Raw genomic sequence first — 26,397 nt, 5'->3', positions numbered from 1 at the left:
TATAAAATTAGTTTTTGCCTGGACCATAAACGTTACGCAAGGATGACCATCAAAAACGTTCAGATCCTTTTTTTTAAATTCCTTCTCTCATACCTAATCCTCATTTTTATTATTATTTTTCTCTTTCTTTTATTCAATTTACTCGTTAATTCCCAGTTTCCACTCTATTACCATCATCCACCATTTGCATTTTCACCATCTTTTCTTTCCTTTCCCACCGCGAGCAAAACGCATTAACGTGACCGAAGACTGGCGTGCAGGGAATCGAACATCGTTTTACGCGTCTCCGCAGCCATTATTCAGGAGTAACGGAAAATGATCGCTTTTGGAGATGATGGACGTTTGTGTGTACCTTTCAGATCCCGGATGTCTTCCTAATGTCGTAGAGAGGATAAACGGAAGGTACAAAGGCGGTCTGTGACGTGGATAATGAGGGATTTAATTTGGGTATACGAAAGAGGAGTGCGGTGAGGGTATATTGGCCGCGGAATGCCGTCATCGATTTCTTATTTACCGGTTTTGTTTTCCGTTTTTTGTCAGTTCGCGTCTAGTGTGACGGTAATGAAGTTGGGTCTGGTTAGCTTCGGGTTTTAGTCAAGTTGTTCCCAGTTTGTTATTGATTGTATCCTCAATTTAGCAGCAATTTGCTTCCAATTTGATATAATTTCGATTTTCGTGTCCATTTTGCTTCTTAGGATAGGGATGTCGGCGATAATAGACGATGTAAAGAAGAGACGGCGTCGATGCCAACCATGGAGTCCATTGCGAGGGAAATGACTGGTGACGTCACAACATGGAGGACAGTTTTGTTGTGTCGACATTTTCTTGATAATCTAACGAGAGAGGAATTTCTTGCTGTAACTTGGCTTCTCGTTAGGATTACGCGACTAAAAATATTTTACCGTTTTCTTTACATCCGTTGGGTAATACGTTAAGAAAAAGGTAATGGTTTCTAATGAAATTTGACCCGAATAGAAATCCTCGGTAATTTTCGAATTTTCCTCTTTTTTCTCAACGCTCTTTTGTCATTGCTATCTTATTTTTTTCCCTTTTTTACATTTTTTCATCTCGAAATAATTCTCGGCAATGAGATTTTCGGAATTAGGATTGCCAAGCCGATGACTATGACGACTCGGAGGAGAACCGTTGGAGGAATTTCCAGCTGGGAAACAAATACTTCATGGGGAACATTCTTTTGCCCAGCTCTTTGGCTTCTCGGTTCTGGGGCTGTTTGCTTCACTCTGTCTCTTTCTTTTTTTCTCTCTTTCTCTTTCGCTTTCTCTCTCTGTGTCTCTTTTTTCACTCTTTCTCTTTTGTTTTCTCTGTCTCTCTCTTTTCTCTCTTTCTCTTTTGTTTTCTCTCTTTGTCTCTCTCTCTCTCTCTATCTCTCTCTCTCTCTCTCTCTCTCTCTCTCTCTCTGCTTCGACCTTCTTCGACTTTTCTTTCTCTCTTCCTCCTCCTCTTCCTTTCTCGCTGTCTCGCTGTCCATCCCTTCTCCTCCTCCTCCTTTCCCCATTGCTTCCCTCCTTCATCCGCGCATTTCTCCTGTTCCATCCACGCCCCTCGTTCCTCTGTTTCGCTTCACTCTCTCTCTCTTTGTCACTCCTTCTTATCCTTCCGCAATTTTTCTTCTCCCTTCCCCCTCTCTGCCTCCCCTCCTCCCCCTTCTTCTTTCTTCTCTTCCTCTCTCTACTTCCACTTTCTCCTCTCCTCCTTCTTCCCCCTCTCTACTTTTCCTTCGTCCCTCCCTCCTCTTATTCCCCCCTCTCTCTTCTTTTCCTTCTTCTCTCCCTCCTCCTTCCTCTGCTCCCGTCCCCTCCCCCTCCTCTTATTCCCCCTTTTCCCCCCCTCCCTCTCTTCTTTCCCACTCCTTCTTCCCCTGCTCCGTCCCTCCCTCCACCTCTTATTCCCCTTTCCCCCCTCTCTTCTTTCCCTCCTTCTTCCCCTGCTCCGCCTCCCTCCCTCCTCCTTATTCCCTCCCCCCCTCTCTTCTTTCCCTTCTTCTCTCCCTCCTTCTTCCTCTGCTCCGTCCCTCCAGCGAAGGTCAAGGGTATTGGCGGTCGTGTTCCACCTCCTCCTCCTCCTCCTCCTCCTCCTCCTCCTCCTCCTCCTCCTCGGCGCGGGTCCTGAGGCGTCTTCCGATCTGACCTTTTGCCTTATATGTCTTCCTTCTTTTTCCTTTTGTTATGTTTTTTTTTTTTTTTTTTTTTTTTTGTCATCGTCCTTTCTTTCTCTTTTTTTTTTTTTCGTCGTCCTCCAGTGTGATTTTTTTTCTTTAGGGTCAAGCCAGTGTTATGAAGGACTGTGGTGATAGATACGAACATGATGATCTGAGAATTTCCTTTGAAGACAGAAGAGGGGGGAGGGAGAGGAGAGAGAGAGAGAGAGAGAGAGAGAGAGAGAGAGAGAGAGAGAGAGAGAGAGAGAGAGAGAGAGAGAGAGAGAGAGAGAGAGAGAGAGAGAGAGAGAGAGATGGAGAGAAAGAGAAAGACAGAGACAGAGACAGAGACAGAAACAGAGACAGAGAGACACAGACAGACAGACAGACAGAGGTGAGACACAAAAAGACACGAAGAAGGAACAGTGATGATGATAGGTGGGCGAGGGGCGTTTCCCAGGGTTTCAAGCGGGCGCCGTGTCCCAGGTGGGCGTGACCTTGCAGCGTCTGCCGCCCACGCACGCAAACAAACAGCTGTTGGCGAAACGTCGAAGAAAATGAGGAAAATGTCCCTCTACCTTGCTTTTAAAGGGAAAGGAAAAAAATTAGATCGATTGAGACACGAAAACACAAACGAAAGAACAAGCGAAGAGATGATGAAGAGGAAGAAGGAGAAGAAAAAGAAGAAGAAGAAGTGTCCCTGTCTCCCCCCACCCTCACTTCTTCCCCCCCCCCAAAAAAAAAAGAACAATCTCATTATTTTGCTGAACATTTTTTTTCTTCATGCATCAATGAGTAAAGGAAATTATTACAAAGACATGGGCGGCTTGTACTCTTCTCTTGCGGGCGCCAGACAGAACAGATGTTGATGTCTGGGTGTCTACAGATGTTGGAGGCGGGTGGGCGGGCGGGGAGGGAGGGAGGGGGGGGGGGAGGGAGGGAGGAAGGGAGGGGGGGAGGGAGGGAGGGAGGGAAGGAGGGACGGAGGGAGGGAGGGAGGCTGGATACAGATGGGGAGGAACTGGGGGAGACAGAAGGAATCGGATAAAAGGAAGAAGGAGGAATTGAGAAGCAAGACTGAGGAGGAGAGAGTTATTAGCTAGAGAGAGAGAGAGAGAGAGAGAGAGAGAGAGAGAGAGAGAGAGAGAGAGAGAGAGAGAGAGAGAGAGAGAGAGAGAGAGAGAGAGAGAGAGAGAATAAGGGAAGAAAGGAGGAGGAGGGGGTGGAAGAGGGGAGGGTGTGTGACCGCCCGCCTTGTTCTTCTGACTCATCACCCAACGCAACGTCTTCCTCACCGCCCGCGCCCACGCAATCCCGCCCAAACGCCCACACTTGGACCTCCTTCGCCCTCCTAACCTGAGTCTGGCCTGCACGTAGCCATCCAATGGCAACTCTCTATCTACCAAGCCATCCATCTATTCATCGAATTCTGTCTCTCTCTCTCTGTTTATATATATATATATATATATATATATATATATATATATATATATATATATATATATATCATTCTCCCTCTCTCTCTCTCTTTGTATATGTGTGTCTGTGTGTGCGTTTTAACCTGTAAGTGTATGTGTGTGTGTGTTTTAGCCTGTAAGTGTATGTGTGTGCGTGTGCGTGTGTGTTTTAACCTGTAAGTGTATGTGTGTGTGTTAACCTGTAAATGTATGTGTGTGTGTGTGTGTTAACCTGTAAATGTATGTGTGTGTGTGTTAACCTGTAAGTGTATGTGTGTGTGCTTGTGTGTTTGCCTGTAAGTGTATGTGTGTGTGTGTGTTAACCTATAAGTGTATGTGTGTGTTAGCCTGTAAGTGTGTGTGTGTGTATGTGTGTGTGTGTGTGTGTGTGTGTGTGTGTGTGTGTGTGTGTGTGTGTGTGTGTGTGTGTGTGTGTGTGTGTGTGTGTGTGTGTGTCAACCCGTAAGTGTATGTGTGTGTGCTTGTGTGTTTGCCTGTAAGTGTGTATGTTTACGACAAGCTTTTCTGGAGAAATCCACGAGTGCGCAAACTGCCACTCCCTCCTCCACGCTAGTCACGTGACAGTGTCCGATTCCGTCATTTCACTTTCACCAACTTGAAACCTGCACGAAATAATACACACACACACACACACGCACATACACACACACACACACACACACACACACACACACACACACACACACACACACACACACACACACACACACACACACACACACACACACACACACACACACACACACAAACACACACGCACACATATATATAAGAACAAAAATAAAAAGTCAAATAAAACTCGAAGAGGAAGAAAAAAAAAGAAAAAGAAAAAAAAGAAAAGAATTGGAGGAAGGAAGAAAAGAAATAAATTAAAAAAATCCTTGCCCAGAAAGGTTAATTAACGATATTTTGCTTGACCTTTTAACTCGAATCACGCACTGACCTTGCTCATACGCACGCACACACGCACACAAGCAAAGCGTTCATTTGGTTTTGGAAGAGAGAAAAGAGAGAGAGAGAGAAGGAATGAGGGAGGAGGGAGAAGGAGGGGTAGGGGAGAGGGAGAGGAAGGAAGGGAGGAGGGAGAGGAAGGGAGGGAGGGATGGAGGAAGGAAGGAAGGAAGGGAAGGAGTTTTTTTGCGGTTGAAAGGCAGTTGAATTGTTGCTGTATTTAGCAGTTATTTTTCCTTCTGTGATATTTCTCGTTTTACTTAATTTGTCCTTATGATTAATTTCCTCATCTCTGCGTCTTAAAATATTATTCTTGTTATCGTTATCATCATCACCATCATTGCCATTATCATTAATGACGGCAAAGAAAATAACCATATTGATAAAAGCAATGACTGTTTACATAATAAACAAGGTAATAAAGAATTTCAAATAACCGGTATTCCTACTACTAAGAAGATAAAATAATCATTTAAAAAGCATAACAAAAAACATAAATATGATTAAGGAAGTTATGACAAAAATACATAATTATAATTAAAAAGTTGTGATAAAAAAGTAAAAAAAAAAAAAAAAAAAAAAAAAAAAATCAAGTACTCAGTCTTCCTACTATATATTCTCGTTTCCGCTCGTAACTGAATTCTCGAAGTTATTGCGAAATCCGGGGTTTCAGAAGGGTACCGAATGCGAGGCACGCACGTTATTGCTTACTTTGAGGGATGACGGGTACTTGAGCTTAGTAAGTTGGGGAATTACCGTCTGCTTTGTGTTAGGTATAGTTGGTATATTGTTTGTTATTGATATCATTATTGTTATTATATTATTTTCATTATTACAACTACCACTACTACTACTGCTGTTCATCATCATCATCATCATCATCATCATCATCATCATCCTACCACCACCACCACCACCACCATTACTACCATTCAAAGCCTCGAAGAGTTGGTAAGCCTGAATCTGCTTCAGTCACCTCGAACAGGAAAAAAAAATACCGTTGAAATAAATAAGTGAATGAATAACAAAATAACGCATTTATGTTATCATTATCTTCATCATCACCATCACCACCACCATCACCATCACCACCACCACCACTTCCAACACCACCAATTTATATAAACAAACAATAAAAAATCACCCCCCTTCTCCATCTCCCGCCCCCCCTCCTCGACGCCGGCCAGAGGGACCCGTACGCCTTGACAGCGTAAAGAGGTCAAGACGCGGAGAATAATAAAACCTCTTCCTTCGGATAGAAGTCAGAGAAAGGCTTTGGTGTCAAGATGAGGCTTTAGGGTCTTCTCTCTATCTCTTGCGTTTTCTTTCTTCCTCTTTCTTTTATTTTCTCTCTCTCTCTCTCTCTCTCTCTCTCTCTCTCTCTCTCTCTCTCTCTCTCTCTCTCTCTCTCTCTCTCTCTCTCTCTCTCTCTCTCTCTCTCTCTCTCTCACTCTGTGTGTGTGTGTGTGTGCGTTTTATTTTTTTCTGTGAATATATATTCTTAAATTCTGGTATTGTTTTGATGGTTATTTGTATAGCAATATTTATTACTGCCACCCTCATCATGAACATTGGTATGATAATAATAATAATAATATGATGTCCTTATAAAGGAAATTAACTGGTGCATACTTTGCCTGTTCTTCCCACCACATACAGCGTAGTTCTTCAACAGATAGCGTAATTCCTCCTCAATTTATGCCGCGAGGCCACCGTGTTCGCGTGTCGTGCATTGGCATTAAGACATTGGGACGAAGAGATAATTTAATGTCCGAAGTTCTGAATCTGCGCTAAGGTTGTTGCGTCAATATGTTGTCCGTCTGGAGGCCGCTGGCAACCGCCTTTTTAAAACGTGTTCCCATCCACTTTCACTAATAATATTCGCTCGTTCTTTCTTACTCGTCTTTTTGAAATGTCATTTGCATAAAGGGGATTCATTCTCTCTGTGAAGATGAGATGTGTAATCGTGCAAGGAGGAATTAACCGAGGGTGAAGTGTTTGAATGTATCTGGAAATTATCGTACATCGTCGACGTGCAACAAGTCCACCTACAGCAAATGCTAATTTTCCTCCGAAAGAATTCTCATATTCCATTGTACTGTGACTTATTCGAAACAACAAAGCCATTTATTTTTCCGCAGTACGTTTAAAAACAAGTATACACAGATCCATTTAATGGATATGCTAAAATTCAGGAGATTTTATCAGGTTACAAAGGTATTTTAAAATGGCAGATCTTTTTTTTTTTTCGTCCTCTCTCCTGCTCTTTTTTTCCCCTCGTCTTTTTATTGAGGTCAAAAATCTCTAGTTGCTAGCGGCCGCAGTAGCATAGTGGCCTCGGTTTACTTAAGGTCTGAGATGTGAAGTTCCACGATGCGGCTATTAAAGAATGGCCTTTGCAAGTAACACCAACAGTTATATATGTATTATTATTATAATAGCTGAGAACGAAAGAATTCATGCTAGGGATTCATGTTCTCGTATGATGATTTTCAGATGATGGAATTTAGCACTGGGAGTTGTATCGTGTGCATAAATGGAGTTTGAATATTTTCCTATAAAATGAAAAGAAATATGCCAAAATTTTAATGTTTTCTTTTAGGTTTTGCACATTTATAAAAAAAAAAATCAAACATACCAAACGCGCATCACACAACACAAAGAAAAACAAATGTATCCAAACATCACAACAAAGTAAATCAACAGTCAAGCAAGTCATTACAGAAGCAGATATAAACAAAAAAAAACTTCACCCAATATCCCCCACACCCTAAAAATTAGTAATAAAAAAAATAAAAAAAATAAAATAAAAAAATACACGCAATGCCCTCCCCCCCTTCCCCTCCCTGACACCTACCCCGCCATACTCACCCCCCCCTTCTCCCTCTCCCCCTCACAGGAGCACATCCAGGAAGTGCTGATGAAGTGGGAACAAATCGACGACGAGATCTGGTCCAAGGTGATCGTCCTGGAGCGCAACCGCCGCGTCGCGAAGGCCTACGCCCGCGCGCCCGTGCTCACCGTCAACGGCTCCGACGACGGGTTCGACGGATTCAGGTCAGTGGGCGGTTGGGGCGTGCGGGGGCGGGGGGATGGAGGGGGAGTGTGTGTGTGGGGGGGATGGAGGGGTGTGGGAGTGTGTGGGTGTGGGTGGGGGGGGTGCGTGTGTGTGTGTGTGTGTGGGTGGGTGGGTGGGGGGGGGGGGGTGCGTGTGTGGGTGTGGGTGGGTGGTGCGTGTGTGTGTAGGTGGGTGGGGGGGTGCGTTCGTGTGGGTGTGGGTGGGTGGTGCGTGTGTGTGTGTGCGTGCGGGTGTGCGTGTGCGTGTGTGTGTGTGTGTGTGTGTGTGTGTGTGCGTGCGCGTGCGCGTGTGTGTGTATTCTTCACATACATTGAAACACACGCTTAATTATACACATTTACTCATACATCAGTATTCATATGAATCCATACATACGCATACATATATACAAGCATACATAAATACACGTACACACCTAAATACACACACGCATTCACAGAGAGAGAGAAAGAGCGGGAAGCAGAAAAGAGAAAGATTCCCCACAGGATGTAGCTGCTCCCCTATCAGGCAACAGGATGCAGCATAATGCACCATATCAGTAATGCATTGCATAATTTTGCATATAAATTACTCTTCCCACGTGATTTGCATAACCCATTGTCGAGTGAGAGAAGCATGTTGATATTTCTGTAGTTGCGAGAAGGATCAAGATTACTTGAGAGAAACGTGTTGGGTTTCTCAATATATATATATATATATATATATATATATATATATATATATATATATATATATATATTTATGTATATATATATTTTTTTCTTTTCTTTTCTTTTCTTTTCTTTTTTTTCTTTCTTTTTTTTGAAAGAGAGAATGGAGATTCCTTGGGAGATTTTCTTTGTTTTCTTAATCCAATTTTGTTTTGAAAGGATTTAGAATGGGGATAAGAGGCAACTGCTTTTTTGTAGGAGTCTTTTAGAATAAGCTTAAATCATAATTTGTATTTTGAGTAATTTTTTAATTGGATGAGATAATTCTATACGTACTTTCGATTTTCAGGAATAATGTATTACATTTTTTTTTTCCTTTTAACTCTGTACATTTAACTCCAGGATGAAGGAGGATACAATACATTGCGATTCAGAATTAAGATGAAAAATGAAAACACAATGAAAATGAAAAAATGAAGAAATGAAAAAAAAATATTGGATTAAGAAAACAAAGAAAATATCCCAAGGAATCTCCATTCTTTCTATATATATATATATATATATATATATATATATATATATATATATATATATATATATATAAAATCTTGAGAAACTCTTCACGTTTCTCTCAAATAATCTTGATCCTTCTCGCAACTACAGAAATACCAACATGCTTATCAACTTATCAACTCGGAATTTTCAAACTAAAACAGATATCCGAAATGACCTCACGTGGATGAGCCGCACCAGACCACATTCCACGAGGATATCACAGAAGAGATTTATACTGATATCCAACTGACTCTTTCAGGATTGGACTTTGTGGCTTCGAGAATCCTATGAGAGACCCAAGGACAGATGAGATCAAGAGACACATTGGCCATGTAAGTATTTCTATCTAGTCATGTGTATGTATTTAGATAGATAGATAGGTAGATAGATAGATAGATGGATGGATAGGTAGATAGATAGATAGATAGATGGATGGATAGGTAGATAGATAGATAGATGGATGGATAGGTAGATAGATAGATAGACGGATGGATAGGTAGGTAGATAGATAGATGGATGGATAGGTAGATAGATAGATAGATGGATGGATGGGTGAATGGATAGATTTGTAGATAGATAGATAGGTAGATAGATGGATAGATAAATAGATAGATAGAACATGGAGAGGTAACTTGATATATTGATAAATGGATAGGTAGACAGAGAGCTATTTGCATGCATAAATAATACTTAATCTATTTGAAAGAGAAGGTATATGTGAGATTAAGATATACAGAAAATAAAGAAACTAATATCATTAAATGTTAATGTTGCACGAAAGTTACATTTTAGATATATCAACATATGTAAACAGATACATGAAAAGTTAATTAAGCTTCGTGCATACCTGACCGTCCTTGCGTGTCATAATTGGATATGATATTAACTTGCAATCTTTGATTCGGTGTTCATTTTCATAGAGTGAACATTAGTGAACCTTGAACAACAGTGGGTGATCCTGTCCTTTCCTTAAAGCAAGTTGCGGCCTCTGGAGTGAACTTATAAGGTCATGCGGTATTAGGGTGACCTTACGCATGCTAAGTAGGCTGGTTTTCTTTTTTTCTTTATATATTGTTTCGATCTTTTTGGGACATTTTCTTTATTTTTCATTTATTTATTTATTTCTGTTTATTTTTTTTTCTTTGTTTGGTTTGCTTTTACTGTTTTTTTCGCATTTCTTTATTTACTTTCTCTAGCTTTACTTTTCCACGTCTCTTTGTCTAACCCCCCCCCTCTCTCTCTCTCTCTTCCCTCGCATCCCCCTCCCCTTCTCTCCCTTTCCCTCATCCCACTCCTTCCCTTCCACGCTACTCCTTATCCTACCCCCTCTCTCCATCCTTTTCCTCCTCCATCCCCTTTTACCCACCCACCCTCTTCCCATCCCTCTCTCACTTCACTCCTCTTCCCACTCCATTTATTCCCATTCCTCTTCAACTTCTTTTCTCCCCTACTCTCAACACCCTCCTCCACCCGCCCCCCCTTCCTCCCCTACTCTCAACATCCTCTCCACCCCACCCCCCACCCCTACTCTCAACACCCTCTCCACCCCCACCCCCCTCCCTATTCTCAACACCCTCTCCACCCCACCCCTCCTCCCCTACTCTCAACACCCTCTCCACCCACCCCCCCTCCCCTACTCTACAACACCCTCTCCACCCCACCCCCCATCCCCTACTCTCAACACCCTCTCCACGCCACCCCCTCTTCCTCCCTACTCTCAACACCCTTCTCCACACCACCCCTTTCTCACCCTTCTTCCTCCCCACTCCCTCCCCTACTCTCAACACCCTCTCCACCCACACCCCCCCTACCCCTACTCTCAAACACCCCTCTCCATCCCCCCTTCTCACCCTCCCTCCTCCCACTCCTCCCCCTACTCTCAACACCCTCTCCACCCCCCTTTTCTCACCTCTCCTTCCTCCCCACCCCCCTCCCTACTCTCAACACCCTCACCTCCCCCTTTCTCACCCTCCCTCCTCCCATCCCCTACTCTCAACACCCTCTCCACCCCCCTCCCCTCCTCTCAACACCCTCTCCACCCCCTCCCTTCTCACCTTCCCTACTCTCAACACCCTCTCACCCCCCACCCTCCCCTACTCTCAATCTCACCCCCTTCCCTCCTCTCAACACCCCTCTCCACCCCCCCCTGTCTCACCTTCCCCTACTCTCAACACCCTCTCCACCCCCCCTGCTCCTCACCCTCCCTCCTCTCAACACCCTCTCTCCACCACCCCTTTCTCACCTTCCCTCCCTCTCAAAAACACCCTCTCTACCCCCCTTTCTCACCTCTCCTTCCTCCCACTCCTCCCCCTACTCTCAACACCCCACCGCCCCTTCCCTACTCTCAACACCCCACCCCTTCCCTACTCTCAACACCCTCTCCACCCTGCCCTTTCTCACTTCCTCCTCTCAACGCCCCTCTCACACCCCCTTTCTCACCTTCCCTCCTCTCAACACCCTCTCCACCACCCCTTTCTCACCTTCCCTCCTCTCAACACCCTCTCTACCCCCCTTTCTCACCCTCCTTCCCTCCCACTCCCTCCCCCTACTCTCAACACCCCACCCCCTTCCCTACTCTCAACACCCCACCCCTTCCTACTCATTTCAACACCCCACCCCCTTCTCCTTACTCTCAACACCCCACACCCCTTTTCTCCTACTCTCAACACCCCACCCCTTCCCTACTACTCAACACCCCACCTCTTCCCTACTCCTCTCAACACCCCACCCCCTTCCCTACTCTCAACACCCCACCCCCTTCCCTACTTCCTCAACACCCCACCCCCTTCCCTACTCTCAACACCCCACCCCCCTTCCCTTACTCTCAACACCCCACCCCCCTTTCCCTACTCTCAACACCCTCTCCACCCCGCCCTTTTCTCACTTCCCTCCTCTCAACACCCTCTCCACCCCCCTTTCTCACCTTCCCTCCTCTCAACACCCCTCTCCATCCCCCCTTTCTCACCCCCCTCTACTCTCAACACCCTCACCCCCCCCCACTTTCTCACCCTCCTTTCTCCCACTCCCCTCCCCTACTCTCCAACACCCTCACCCCCTTCCCTTACTCTCCAACACCCTCTCCACCCCCCCTTTCTCACCTCCCCTCCTCTCAACACCCTCTCCACCCCCCCTTTCTCACCTTCTCTCCTCTCAACACCCTCTCCACCCCCCCTCTTCTCACCCTCGTTCCTCCCACCCCCAGGGCGTCAAGGTCAAGATGGACGACCACGGCAACATCCTCATCAAACGCGTGTCGAAGGCCAACGTCTACGTGAAGATGGCGAGCGACGACAACGCCATCGGCAGCGACATCCTGAGGCTCCCCAACCTCGGCCTGGAGAACGAGAAGCCCGTTATGGTGAGGAACTGTCGTTGGCTCGTTGGGTGGGTGTGGGTGGTTTCGGGTGTGGGTGGGCGGTTGGGTGGGCGGTTGGGTGGTTTCGGGCTGGGTGGGCGTGGGTGGTTTCGGGCTGGGTGGGCGTGGGTGGTTTCGGGCGGGGTGGGCGGAGCGGCGTGGGCGTGGATTTGTTTTTATTAAAGGGTTTTGTCGGGTGTTTGTGTCGTTATTGTCTTTGCTGGTGATATTATCGTTGTTACCGTTATCATTTGTATTATTTTGCATCAACAGTAGCCACCATCAACTCCAATAACGCACCACAATCGCCACACCGCTACATCACAACCATACTCTTCAACATGAACAACCACCCCACCAAGCTAACCCCCCTTCCCTCCTCTCTCCCCCAACAGCTCTTCGACAAGAACAACCACCCCACCAAGCTAACCCCCCCCCTTCCCTCCTCTCTCCCCCAACAGCTCTTCGACAAGAACAACCACCCCACCAATCTAACCCCTCTTCCCTCCTCTCTCTCCCGAACAGCCCAGCTCTTCGGACATGAACAACCACCCCACCAATCTGCCCCCCCCCTTCCCTCCTCTCTCCCCCAACAGCTCTTCGACATGAACAAAACCCCACCAATCTACCCCCCCCCTTCCCCCCTCTCCCCCCCCCCAGCCCTTCCCCAAGAACAACCACCCCACCCATCTCACCCCTCTTCCCTCCTCTCTCTCCCCAACAGCTCTTCGACAAGAACAACCACCCACCCAGCTAACCCCTTCCTTCCTCTCTCTCCCGAACGAGCTCTTCGACATGAACAACCACCCCACCAATCTACCACCCCCTTCCCTCCTCTTCTCCCCCAACAGCTCTTCGACAAGAACAACCACCCCACCAATCTAACCCCCCCCTCCCTCCTCTCTCTCCCCCAACAGCTATTCGACAAGAACAACCACCCCACCAAGCTAACCCCCTCCCCTCTCTCCCCAACAGCTCTTCGACATGAAACGAAACCCCACCAATCTACCCTCCCCCCTTCCCTCCCTCTCTCCTCCAACAGCTCTTCACGACATGAACAACCACCCCACCAATCTACCCCCCCTTCCCTCCTCTCTCCCCCAACAGCTCTTTCGACAAGAACAACAAATCCACCCCACCCAGCTAACCCCTCCTTCCCTCCTCTCCCCCAACAGCTCTTCGACAAGAACAACCACTCCCACCAACCTAGCCCCCCTTCCCTCCTCTCCCGCAACAGCTCTTCGACAAGAACAACCACCCCACCAAGCTAACCCCCCTTCCCTCCTCTCTCTCTCCCGAACAGCTCTTCGACAAGAACAACCACCCCACCAAGCTAACCCCCCTTCCCTCCTCTCTCTCTCCCGAACAGCTCTTCGACATGAACAAATTCATCCAGAACGTGAAACGCGAGATGGGGCGCCAGTACCCCGACCGCTCGAAGCTGGAGACCCAGTGTGTGTGCCTGATCGCCTTCGTCAAGAATGAACAGGACATCTTGGACTGTCCCATCTGGGTCATGATCATCAACATCGTCGCCATGGACATGCTCAAGTCCAAGCTGCCTCCGGGTGAGTGGGGTGGGTGGGGAGTGGGGGAGTGGGGGGGGGTTGGAGAGGGGGGATGGGAGGGTTTGGGGGATAGGAGGGGGGTGGATAGGTGGGAGGGGATGTGGGAAAGGTAGAGGAGAGGGGATAGGAGGGTTTGGGGGATATGGAGGAGAGTTGGATAGGGGAAAAGGGTGTGAGGGCGGGTGGATTTCGGGAAAAAGAGGGTGGCACATAGTGATGAAATGAGGAGAGAGAGAGAGAGAAGAGGAGAGGAGCGAGAGAGAGAGAGAGAGAGAGAGAGAGAGAGAGAGAGAGAGAGAGAGAGAGAGAGAGAGAGAGAGAGAGAGAGAGAGAGGGAGGGAGGGAGAGAGAGAGAGAGAGAGAGAGAGAGAGAGAGAGAGAGAGAGAGAGAGAGAGAGAGAGAGAGAGAGAGAGAGAGAGAGAGAAACTTTAATAAACTTCTTGAATTTGTCTAGCCATCATACCGTATATAATACATATACAGTGATGTCAGACCAAGCTTTCCAAAAAATGTCTCCAAACAAATCGTGATCCCGACATTTCGCCCACAGTGAGGGTCATGCCAAATATCAGGAACCGCCCGCGCATTCCCATCCCAGACGAAGATCCCTACAGCGTGGCAGGAGGATCCGGTGCCTCCTCAGGATCCTCAGGCAAGGACCGAGCTGGCAAGGACAAACCCCCAAAGTTACCCCCAAGGGACTCCAATCACCCTGTCCCTGGATCCCGACCCAACGGCAAGGTGAGAAGAAAGTCCTGAAAATGGCGGGGGTCTCGCGTCGTCTCTCGTTTTCTGTTGAGGTTTCCGCCATTTGATTCTTTTTTAGGGGGGACTACTGAATATATATTATGTTCGAATGCTTGATTACTGTGTTTTTATTCGTATATTTCACTCTAGTTTTGCTAATATATATTCATTCCTATCCTATGCTTTATGTTTTGAAGATTTGATATTATTCTCATCTAAATGTATATTTCCAGTTTATCAACTAAACTTTCAGATCCTTATTAGCTTCCCAAACACTGACCATTTTATATCACTCTATTTTACTTTCTCTTCCGCATCTGTTATAAAGATAGCAATCTATCAACCTCTTAGAAAACAAAATCTAATCATCGTTTAGTAATAATAAACTAACAATCTCTTAGAAAAAAATCTAATCATCGTTTAGTAATAGTAAACTAACAATCTCTTAAAAAAATCTAATCATCGTTATAATCTGAATCATTTCCTTCCAGTCCGAGGCCCTGGATGAAAACACCTTCCGCAAGCTGCAGTCTCGCAACAACAACAACAGATCCCAAGACCGCAAGTATGGTACGTAAGCTGCCTGGAACTCACGTAGCGAGTTCCGGAGATTTTTGCCGTTCTTTACTGTCTTTCTATTCGTGTGGGTGAGGCCTACGTGGAGAAGGGTGGAAATAAATTCATGTCGTTAATTTGGATGATGGAAATAAATTCATCGCGTTATTTGGTTGATGGAAATAAATTCATTGCGTTATTTGGATGATGGAAATAAATTCTTGTCGTTATTTGGATTATAGAAATAGATTCATGGCGTTATTTGGATTGGCTTTTTACGTCGTTTAATGTAGGATTGTCTCAAATATCATGGTCAGGCATTCAAAAGCGGTAGATAATGTAACGTACCATAGGATTTTATTATGGATTATATTAGCCTGTTGTTGTCGTCCTCTTGCGCCACCCGCTACTGTGGTTGTTTTTGGTGATTTCTGCGAAGGAAGGGAAAAATTATGTATCTCTCCCTTGAATTTGGTGTCAGTGCAAGTAGAGATAGCAAGATTAAATATTTCCCCTTGAATTTGATGCCAGTGACAGTAAAGATAACATGTGGCCCTTGTTTTTTTATATGCTAAGGAAAGTAAAATGACCAAGTTAAGCATCTTTTCCTTCAATTGTCCTGCCTATAGATAAAATATATATATATTTTTTTCATTGAAGGCTTTACAACGGATGTTCGTTCAGATCTTATAAGCTCAATTCACGTTTTGCCATTTGCATAGAGTATTATCATGCGAAATATTCTCTGCATTACAAACTACAATATCTCATAGACATATTTTGAATTAAGTAAAGTCATTTTGATTTTTGAATTAATAATAAATTTCATTATGAATTAAGTAAAGTCAGTATGTTATTTGTTTGAGCACTGTGATTTTCCCAAACGAAAATCACAGCAGAATAATATTTTCCTTTTTTTTCAATCGATCTGACAAGACAATAGGCATTAATCGGTTACGTACGAACAGAATGCGAGTCTTAATTTGCATATGCTTATGTCAGGCTATTTTAACCTCCCATAGCCCCCCCCCCCTTCCAGCACCATCCCCCTACCCCTTTCCCCTTGCCTTCCGGTTCACACGAACATGACTAAAATATTCATATTGTACGGTACCTTCACCCCCCCACCCCCACCCCCTCCTTCCCACATCATCGTCATTTCACTTTGGTCAAGGTAAACCGCCCGATTCCCTCTCCCTCCTCCCTCCCCCTCCCCCTTCTCCTCTACCTCCCCCTCCCCCTTCTCCTCCCCCTTCTCCTCCACATACACACACCTTCCCACCCCAGTGATGTCTTCCTCATTATGTTGTCTAACGGGGGGGAATTGCACATTGAAGCTGATGGTATTTTGATGATCTCATTAACTAATAAGTAAGGACAATGATGCCCCTTGCTTTTTTTTTATCTGCAGCCATAATTATAGCATTTATGATTGAAATCCCAGCTCGTTGTATTCCGCGGGTTTAGTAACACCAATAATAATTTAGTTATAATTTTTTTATCTGTAGCCATGATTATAGCATTTAAGATTATTGAAATCCCAGCTCGTTGTATTCCGCGGGTTTAGTAATATGGATAATAGTAAAAGATGGAACTCTCTTTTTTCTTCATTTTTTCCTTAGAAATGACAATGACGTAGATGAGATCTCCACAGAGTAATAATGATAACTATCACTAATTCTCCCTCTTTCTTCGTGAAATATTAATAATAAAGGCCTCAAATTCTCCCTCTTTCCCCACAGAATGCTCACTTGTAATGCTCCTTCTGCTCACACGTTTTCCCTCCACAGATGACCCATACTACTGCGGTTTTAAAGCCCGCATCCCCAACTTTGCCAAGCCGAAGTCGAAGGATAAGCAGGATGTGGTTCGTGCCCAGTACCCACCCCCCGTTCCTGCCCACCCCATGTGGCACACTCGGAGCTTCGATTCGGGCATGGGTAAGACCTCCTCCTCCTCTTCCTTCCCCGCCTCCGCCATCGACATTCCTTCTTCTTCTTCCTTCGCTTCTCTTTCTTCCCCTCTCACCTCCTCCTCCTCCGCCACGGCCACTTTGCCTCCTCTGGCCCATACCGGAGGAGAGCCCCTGTACTCGTCCTCGCCCTCTTTCTCTCCCCACACGCAGCATCTGCTCACTCACCGCCACGGCTTCCATCACCACCACCACCACCACCGTCGCCACCAGTCTCCTCGCCGCCCACAAGACCAACAACACCAACACCAGCGACGCCAACAAGACTTGTACCAAGACCGACGATCTTACCTTTACACCATGTCGTCCCCCTCATCTCTGCCCTCTTCTCCCTCCTCTCACCTGGCACTGTCGGGACCCTCCCCCCTGCCGCGGTGGCTCCCCAAGCTGGCACTGCCCCACCTGTCGCAGTCCCCCATGTCCCTCCCTGCCTTCGTCAACCCTGCCGGGGGAGACGTCAGCCCTAATGCCTACGACAGCGAGTAGAGGAAGTCCTTTGAAGGGACCCCCTCCTTCAGGGGCGGTGGCTCCATTATCAGTTTTATCTGAGTTTCTCTCTTGTTTGTCTCACTTGCACAGTGTCGTTCCTTGAGTATCTTGCCCCTTTTTTCAGTGCCTACTTGATGGTTTGCATAATATGAGAAGGCCCCCTTTGCTTCTGTCTCTGTTTGTCTAGTCTCTCTCTCTCTCTCTCTCTCTCTCTCTCTCTCTCTCTCTCTCTCTCTCTCTCTCTCTCTCTCTCTCTCTCTCTCTCTCTCTCTCTCTCTCTCATTCTCTCTCTCTCTCTGTCCTTCTGTCTCTGTCTGTCTTTGTCTGCTCTCTCTCTCTCTCTCTCTCTCTCTCTCTCTCTCTCTCTCTCTCTCTCTCTCTCTCTCTCTCTCTCTCTCTCTCTCTCTCTCTCTCTCTCTCCCTCCTCCCCATTTAGTATTCCACTGAGCCTAGTATCCTCTGGACGAACAATCGAACTCACTTCTGCTCATCATCTCACTGCAACTCCACTTTATTCCACCTGTTCCTGCATTCGCCAAATCTAATTCATCATGTATCCGTTTTGCCCAACGTCCCTCCCACCCCTCCCCCACTCCCCTCCTCCTTCTCACTACTCTGACTCCCTTTCCCCTCAGGCTCCACCCCTCCTCCACTCCCCCTCCTCCCCTCTCACCACCCTGACTCCCCTTCCCCCTCCCGCCCCACCCCTCCCCCACTCCCCCTCCTCCCCTCTCACCACTCTGACTCCCCTTCACCCTCCGGCTCCAACCCCCTCCCCACTCCCCCTCCTCCCCTCTCACCACTCTGACTCCCCTTCCCCCTCCGGCCCCACCCCCCACATCCCACGACAGTCAGACCTCCTCCACTTCCCTCCCTGCATCCTACTCCCTGGAAGGTGCACAGCGAGACCTTAAGACGCCCACCGGCACCTCTTGACGGACAGACACGGTAAGGCCAAGACCATTTCCCCGATCACAGGATGGGCGGTTTAAGAGATAAGGGAGATGAGAGATAGTGAGAGATAAGACGAGACTGCCTACCTGGAAGGAGATTGAGACTTCTACTAACCTTTATTTTAAGACGCTTTGGGGGGGGGAGGGGGAAGAAAGGGAGAGACAGACACACTAATTTTGCTTCGTCAAGGCGACTGCAGATTATTATTATTATTATTTTTCTTCTTCCAGGTAGTCTATGGTACTAAGGAAGTTTTCTTTTCTTCGGAAGGATCTCCCTTTTTGTTCTAGAGGCTGGGGTGGAGAGGAGGAAAGTCATAAACACATGATAAAAAAGGAGGATAGAGAAGAAAGGAGGACGAACTTGTCTTCTTCCATGTCTTGTATTTATCTTCTTTTCTTCCCCTCCGCCTCCTCCCGCTCCGCCTTTTCTTTCTGGTGATCATGACAACTGCAACAGACGAGCGAATTTCCAAAAGTAATGACAGTTAAGTAACGGAAATTAAGCAAGAAAAATCTCTCCCTCGACTTCCATTTTCTGACCAACTCTCGCCTTTTAACTTGACAAAGAGGGGAAACTGAAGAATTTTTCTAGGCTTGTCAAAAAAGGACTTTGGTGAGCGGACTTTGCGGGTCCTTGTGGTTGCCTTGCGCCCTGGACTGCATGACTCCATGACTGCATGACAGCTGTCACCTGCACATACACTGAGCCTCCCAAATACTACCAAACAACAAACCTATTTTCCTTAAAATCGTTTGTATCTCTTAAGAAATGCATACCAGCCATTTTGCGTGTCCATTTTTTTTTTTGGTCAATTTTCATTTGTCTTTTGTGTCTCAAGAAAATTGAAGAGTTAATTTCAATCTTTCACTGCAAAAAGTGCATTATGGCTGCTGTGTGCTTGTGCCTCGATGTACCCTTGCTGTGTTTAGTGTAGAATGCACATCTCTGTTGATCACGTTATGCTTAATGGCTTAGTACTGTACATCACGGTAGACAATGCTGCTCTCTGAGAATGACTTACGAGTCTCCCTTTCAAAAATCCAATGATAAATAAATAAACAAAGATAAAATATATATCAATACTGAAGAAAGTAATGATAAAAAAATAAAATAAAGCTTTTATTTTGAGTGTTCTGGCATAAAAACATCATCAGAAAGTCAGAAGAGCCAAACATCCAACATTCGTAGTGTCTGTGAATGTGTCTTTAAACGACCTTTCGCTGTTCGTCCCGTGTAAGTCATTTTCGAGAGCGAGTGTGTCACAAGGACGATATAAGATCCATTTCTTTTTATTTGTCAAAGGGAGAAAGATATCACGAAATGGATTGTAGTTAGATAATATTATGTCGTTCTTTATTTCATTCTACAGAGTTTATTATACTGTAAGGTTCACAGTGTGTAAAGATTGTGTGTCATTCGGATTAATGCAGAAAGCAGGAAAAACGTAATAAAAACGCATATACTTTAATATTTGCGTTAAGTGCTCAGTACTGGTAAATATGAATATTTTAACTAGAGATTTTATAACATATTTTAGGCACACGCGTTTTGGCAGTTAATGTGCTGATATTATTTGTACGATAAATGCGCACACAACCTTTGCACATAACAGAAGGCGGACATCGTGAGTTTATTTGTAACTTTTTGGTTTGAGAATTAAATGTAAATTCAATTTAAAACTTCTACACTTACGGTGTCCGAATCATGATTAAATTCCCAATTCCTCACAAGATCCGCAAGAGGGTATTCTCTCTTTGTATACATAGTTTTTTAATGGGTAATGGGATGGTACACGTAGACGCTCATTAAAAACAAATGTGTCGGGGCTTAAAAAATCTAAAAAGAAGAAAGAAAACGGGTCATTTAAAGAGAAAACGGGAAACGTAAAAGAAAGCACGGCGCTTATGCACCAAGCACCCAGTTAATTCCTCACGCTCCACACCCTTTTCTAAGCATGTGTATTTTTTCTCTTTTTGTCTCTTCTAGCTCTTTTGCAACACAACCCAGTGCAAAATATTCACAGACTAGAACGGAACCCCTGCTCGTGGGTACCAACTTTGCCTGGAAGAAATGGTGAGTTGTAGAGAAATTTAGGCTTAAATACTTTATTTATATTGATATGTCTTTCTCTGCCACTACTAATGTGTTGTTTATTTTGTTCAATGTGTAATCATGAAAGATATTTGTGTGTATTTTTTATACGATGTGATATCATGATTAAAAGACGTTTTGGAGGGAGATTATCACGTAAAAACCGTTAAGAATGACAATCATGAAGTCACGTCTAAGGTTAATCTATCATCATTTTTTCCCTTGTCATTTCTTATTTGTTTTCATTGTTAACGCATTTTCACGTGATAATTTTTTAGCAACGTTGATTATATTTAATTCTGAGGAATGCTGGAAATGTAGAATATTAAAGGATTCATGACATGTTTCTTAAATTACAAAAAAAAAAAAAAAAAAAATGCCAGGAATTAACCAGTTCATTCAACCTGTGCATGACTTATTGATAAATAATGAAAAAAAGAAGCTTTTCCTCAAACAAAATCAATGCTAGCATGAATTAAGACTTTCTTTTAAGCACGCATTGGCACTTAGCAGTTTTAGAGATGCCAGTCCTTCCTTTCTTGTAGAATTTTAATGTTTAATCTTTCAAATGACTTTTGTGTTTGCATGCGATGACGCTCTGGACTTTCAGTGACCGAATATTATTTTTTAAATTATTTCTGTTTTTTATTAATTAATTATTTTATTTATTTACTGCATTTTTCTCCTTTGCCTCTGTCCCATCCTTTGTTAGACAAACTTTTTACTTCAATAGTTATGATAGGTGAAAGTCCCTATTTTTTTAAAGTTAACTTTTCAACTTGTATCTTGAATACACTCAGATGGAAGACACGTGTATAGGTATATATATACGTACATGCACGCATACATACGCATATACAGACGGTCATATTTCGATCCTTGTTAAGTATTCACACCTACTTATGCAGATACACATACAATCTCTTGGTATTGAATTCATACATGTCTCATTCATAAATACGTAGGCATATATGCAATTCCATTGAAAACATGAAATCACACACACACACACACACACACACACACACACACTCACTCACTCACTCACTCACTCACTCACACACACACACACACACACACACACACACACACACACACACACACACACACACACACACACACACACACAAAGACTCATAATAGACTTCTCATCTTAGTCTTCAGTTGCTTCACTTTTAAAATTTTAATCACTATTAATCAAAATTTCCATAACTATTAGTCATATACTTCTAAACCCTTAGAATTGTAACACTTCACTAGCCGATGACCTTTTGTATGTATGTATGTGTGTGAGTATGTTCATGTATGTGTATTTCTGTGCTCCTGTCGCATGGTCATCACTCATATTCAGAGCCTCTTGGGACAGCTTAGACCCTCTTCAGACGAGCGACTTTAGTGGAGCGACTGCCAGGTCAATAGAAGTGAATAGCCACTAGTGTGTGCGCTCCCATTCACTTCCATTGACCTGGCAGTCGCGCTTCCAGCAGTCGCTCGTCTGGACCGGCATCTCGCGCCCGCCAGCCAATCACGTCGAGCCTTCGCCGGAGACAGCGGTGATTGGCTGATGGTCGAGAGTTGCCGGTTCGTCTCTTCGTCTGAGGTACCCCAAGTGTCTCTGAACATGAGTCTTAGGTGTGACTGAGCATCCAAAGACTATTTCCTCACTGATCTTAATGAATATATAAGGTCAGTGTATAAGGAATGTTAGAACAAAATCAAGTGTTAGAAATATAGCAAATGTGAAGAGCTAGAACAAGCATAGATGTGTGAATAAATGCTTAAATAGCATACAATATGGTATGAACTTGTATTTGTATCACACCCTATGAGACAAGTATATGCATGTATATGTATGTGTATATATGTGTATATGTATAATTATATGTGTGTGTATATATTATATATATAATATATATATATTATATATATATTATATATTATATATATATTATATATATTATATATATGTATATATATATTATATATATATATATATATATATATATATATATATATATATATATATATATATATATATATATATACATACACACACTGTATATGCGTATATATGCCATTTCCACTTTATTATAAAACCATAGAACACAAGAAGGCGAGCCCATATCTTAGTACTTTGAGCTACCCCCCCCCCCCCTTCCCATGGACTCACGGACCAAAATTCTCGATCAAAGCCAAAAGACGACAATAGACAAGATAATCGAAGAACTCCAAGAGAGAGCAGAAGAAGATGAATGAAGGATGAACACGATATCAGAAAAATAACGAACAACTGACCGACTTGTTACGTAGAGAACCACCTTATCAACGGACCCACTTGTTCGATGACCGTTACGACGCGACACTGAGGACAAGCTGAACGGAATTTGAAAAAAAAGAGAAAGTTCGTTATTCCTTGTTTTAACGAAACCTTCCGCTCTTTCCTAGAAACGGAATGGGAATCGTACTGGGACTCATGAGGTGTGACTAAATCAAAAATATCAGTGGAAGCGTGTAAGAAAAGCACCAACTTTTGCTCTGTTCTAGGTAAGGTCCTTCCATCCTATATATATACACTTGTATACGTATATATAGGCACGGTGATGAGACTGTGTGGATATTCTGTTTACTTATGTGCCAACACCCCACCCCCTCCCTCTACACAAATTGGAAAATTGTATCTTTAAGAGCTATGTTCTGGTCAGTCTGAGGTACTAAAGCTGTCATGGCAGAAGTAAACAAGAATGAGGTAAAGATTCTAAGCTGGAAATCCCAAATCAAAGATTGCCGAAGAGTTCAAGATAACTGTCCACCCTACCTCGCTATCAGAGCTGACCCAGGGGCACAGGGATAAAAAAAAGTTTCTTTTGTATAGTTAAATGATGTACTGTGGGCTCATTGGCGAATCCATAATTGTACTTCCTCTTAGGCCTCCGCCCCATCAACACCCCAAGTCCCCTGTGATTCAAGAGAAATAATGAAATATGTATATATATATATATATATATATATATATATATATATATATATATATATATATGTATGTATGTATATGTATGTATGTATATATGTATATATAGTATCCCCTTCTGCTTTCCCCCAATGCACTATAGAGAAATAGGACAAATAGGGCAAGAAGTAACTGTGGATTCGCTTTGTTACTGCCTATCACCATTGCCTCCTTCAGAGAGTCTTGCAAATAGAGATGCTGGCCTTTAGGAAATGTATGTACATATATATAGGCTTATTGAAGACCTTCTAATTTGGCAAAGGATGGAAGGGATGATATTCTTACTGCAGAAGGCATGGAGGTACCCGTGCATGGTAGCTCGACTCCTGCTAGCCTTGGAACGTTCTTTGTTTAAAGTAGACAGAAAAACACGTGTGAACAGAAATTCCTTGTAAATAAGTGGTATATGTATATATGCGTCATACATGTGTATGTATATATGTATATAAATATATATATATATATATATATATATATATATATATATATATATATATATATATATGTATAAATATCATATGTATATATATACACATATTTATATGTACATATGCATGTATGCATATACCTGTATGAGATAGATTTTTTTTCTTATTTCCCTTCTTCATAATTACTCTTTTGTTATGCATGCAGCAATAAACACTACGATTCTTTCGTTTCTCCTGTCGCTGTTTCCTGTTTGTGCTTATGTAGATCTATCTGTAGATTCTGAGAAAGTAGAGTCACGTAGAGTACACTGAAGTAGATGCATGGTGACCTATCTACTTCGTCTTGAAAGTGCATGTCTTGCGGGCGTGGGAAGGGCGGGCGCATGCGGGCGTGGTGGGTGGATTCTGTATCTCCTTCACCACCATCCTGTACATGATCGATGTATTTTCTTTGTTGTTGTATTATTTGTAGGAGTGTATTGTTGTTGTCACCTTCACAGTTCTTGTAGATACGTTGTAGATATAGATGTTGGAAAGAAAGTAAGTTTAGAGTTGTTAGCCAAGTGATAAAGAAGTAAAAGGCTGTACGATATTGATTACCAAATGCCTTGTAAAGAGCAGCCATTTTGCGCAACCTCTTAGATTTAGAAATAGAGACTATGATTTAGATCAGATGGCACATAATCAAGAAAAAAATATGACACCAACTCAGCCTCTTATTTTCCACGAATGTCTTCACGAAATTCTAACACGTATTTGTTTTCGTTTTTTCTTCTCTTGCAGACTCTGATTTCACCGAGTCTGCCTATTCCCACATTTACGGACGGCTGCCACTTCCCAACCGGGGCTACCTCCCCCCACCCCCGCCCCATCCGCGTGCCATGTACGTGGGGGAGTGGGACTAGAGGTCAAGTAAGGTCATGCAAGAAGGATTAATCATGGAAAAAAAAGAGAAGAATACGTAAGAAGAGTCATTTTTCAAGAGGATGTTCGCCGATCCATTTCGTCTCGAGCGGTGCTTCGAGACAGGATTCCCGAAGCCTTTTGTTTTGGAGTCGGAACCTCTGTGACCTTACTCTCGCTCCGGGGTTTTTATTCGGCCTTCTTTTTGAAATGTTCTGATCACTCGAAAAAAGAAGCGGAAGTAAAACAAAAAATAAGAGAAGAGCAAACATATAAATATACATATATTATTATTCTCGCTATTAACTTCTCGTCTGTCTAATTTTCCCGCCGAAAATTAAACTGACTTGAACCAGAAAGAACTTGCATGTGGGTATAGGTGCTTAAGGAATACACCCCTTCCTTTATTAATGGATTATAAATTGTTGCATCATGATACTGAGTTCCCTTCTCTCCCCCCCCTCCTCCTTCCCACCTCCCCCTCCCCCCGCCGTCCTCCAGGCACACGTTTAGGATTTTATATAATGCGTTTGTATGTCAGTGACCCTATCAGCTATTCTGAGCCAGAAGGTAGTACTCAACGGATCTTGTTTTCTGCGTGTTGTAAATAGGAAAATGAGTCTTATGAAGAATGACACTAAGGTTTGTCGGCTCAAAGTCACTGATCTCGTCACAATTTTGTACAGTTACTTTCATATTTTTTTTCCCTCTTATTAGATATTTTAAAATGTAAATTTTCGGAGCCTTGCCGTGAATGTAGACGCAGGCGTGGTACATGTGTGGTACGGTTGAGATGCCTTTTTTTTTTGTTTTTTGCTCTAGTATTAAAATTTTCCTCAGGTCCTTTTTATGTATCCCAACCTCGGTCTTTCTTTCCCCTAGTTTTATCCCTTCCTCTCTCTCTTCCCTCCTCCACACTCTCACCAAGGTCCACATTACATCCGTCTGTACAGTGTCCATGTTAATTACTAACTCTTTTTTTAACTGAATTTTGATTGGGAACAACTTCCCGTTCCGCCAGCCATATTGGTTGGCCGATGATGTGTACATATTTAACTGACGAATACCATTTAATTGATCGAAGTGAATGCGAAGACAAGCGTATGTGTACATGTTTATGTTTATGTGTGTGTATGCGTATGTGTATGCGTTAATCGGCGCGCTGAAGACACTGTACATCCCAGACCACACGGAGCCTTTGGGTTATACACTGTCGCAGTAACCAGGAGAGTCTTCAAGTCTTAGAGAAAAGTCTTTATCGCAGCCCCCACTGAACTCCCTCTGCCCTACCCCCACATACCCCCCCCTCCCTCATCCTCCCCTTGCAGCCAGCCCTTCTCTCCCCATTGCAACGCCACCTGTCAACCCAACTCCTAACAAGTGGTCCCACCTCCTCTCGCAACCCGACCACTGGCTGACCTCCCCCCCGCACCCTCCAGCCTCCTCCTTCCAA

The 26,397-nt window shown here is 44.0% G+C and overlaps 1 protein-coding gene across 1 annotated transcript in view; it reads left to right on the top strand.

The window, feature by feature from the left end:
- Positions 1-7,486: 7,486 nt before the first annotated feature.
- exp (expansion) overlaps positions 7,487-26,397 on the top strand; it is a gene marked incomplete at its 5' end in the record, with an annotated part of 19,616 nt that continues 705 nt past the window's right edge. The window contains 9 exon segments of the mRNA XM_070127281.1: positions 7,487-7,644; positions 9,131-9,203; positions 12,074-12,229; positions 13,596-13,794; positions 14,346-14,536; positions 15,034-15,112; positions 16,888-17,037; positions 20,502-20,588; positions 24,825-26,397. The exon segment at positions 24,825-26,397 is cut by the window's right edge and continues 705 nt beyond it. Coding sequence (XP_069983382.1) covers positions 7,487-7,644; positions 9,131-9,203; positions 12,074-12,229; positions 13,596-13,794; positions 14,346-14,536; positions 15,034-15,112; positions 16,888-17,037; positions 20,502-20,588; positions 24,825-24,946 — 1,215 coding nt within the window.

The sequence above is a fragment of the Penaeus vannamei genome, chromosome 11 (genome assembly GCF_042767895.1).
Source record: "Penaeus vannamei isolate JL-2024 chromosome 11, ASM4276789v1, whole genome shotgun sequence".
NCBI lineage: Eukaryota > Metazoa > Arthropoda > Malacostraca > Decapoda > Penaeidae > Penaeus > Penaeus vannamei.
The sequence above is the reverse complement of the archived record's forward strand: the minus strand, read 5'-3'. Positions and strand labels throughout refer to the sequence as shown.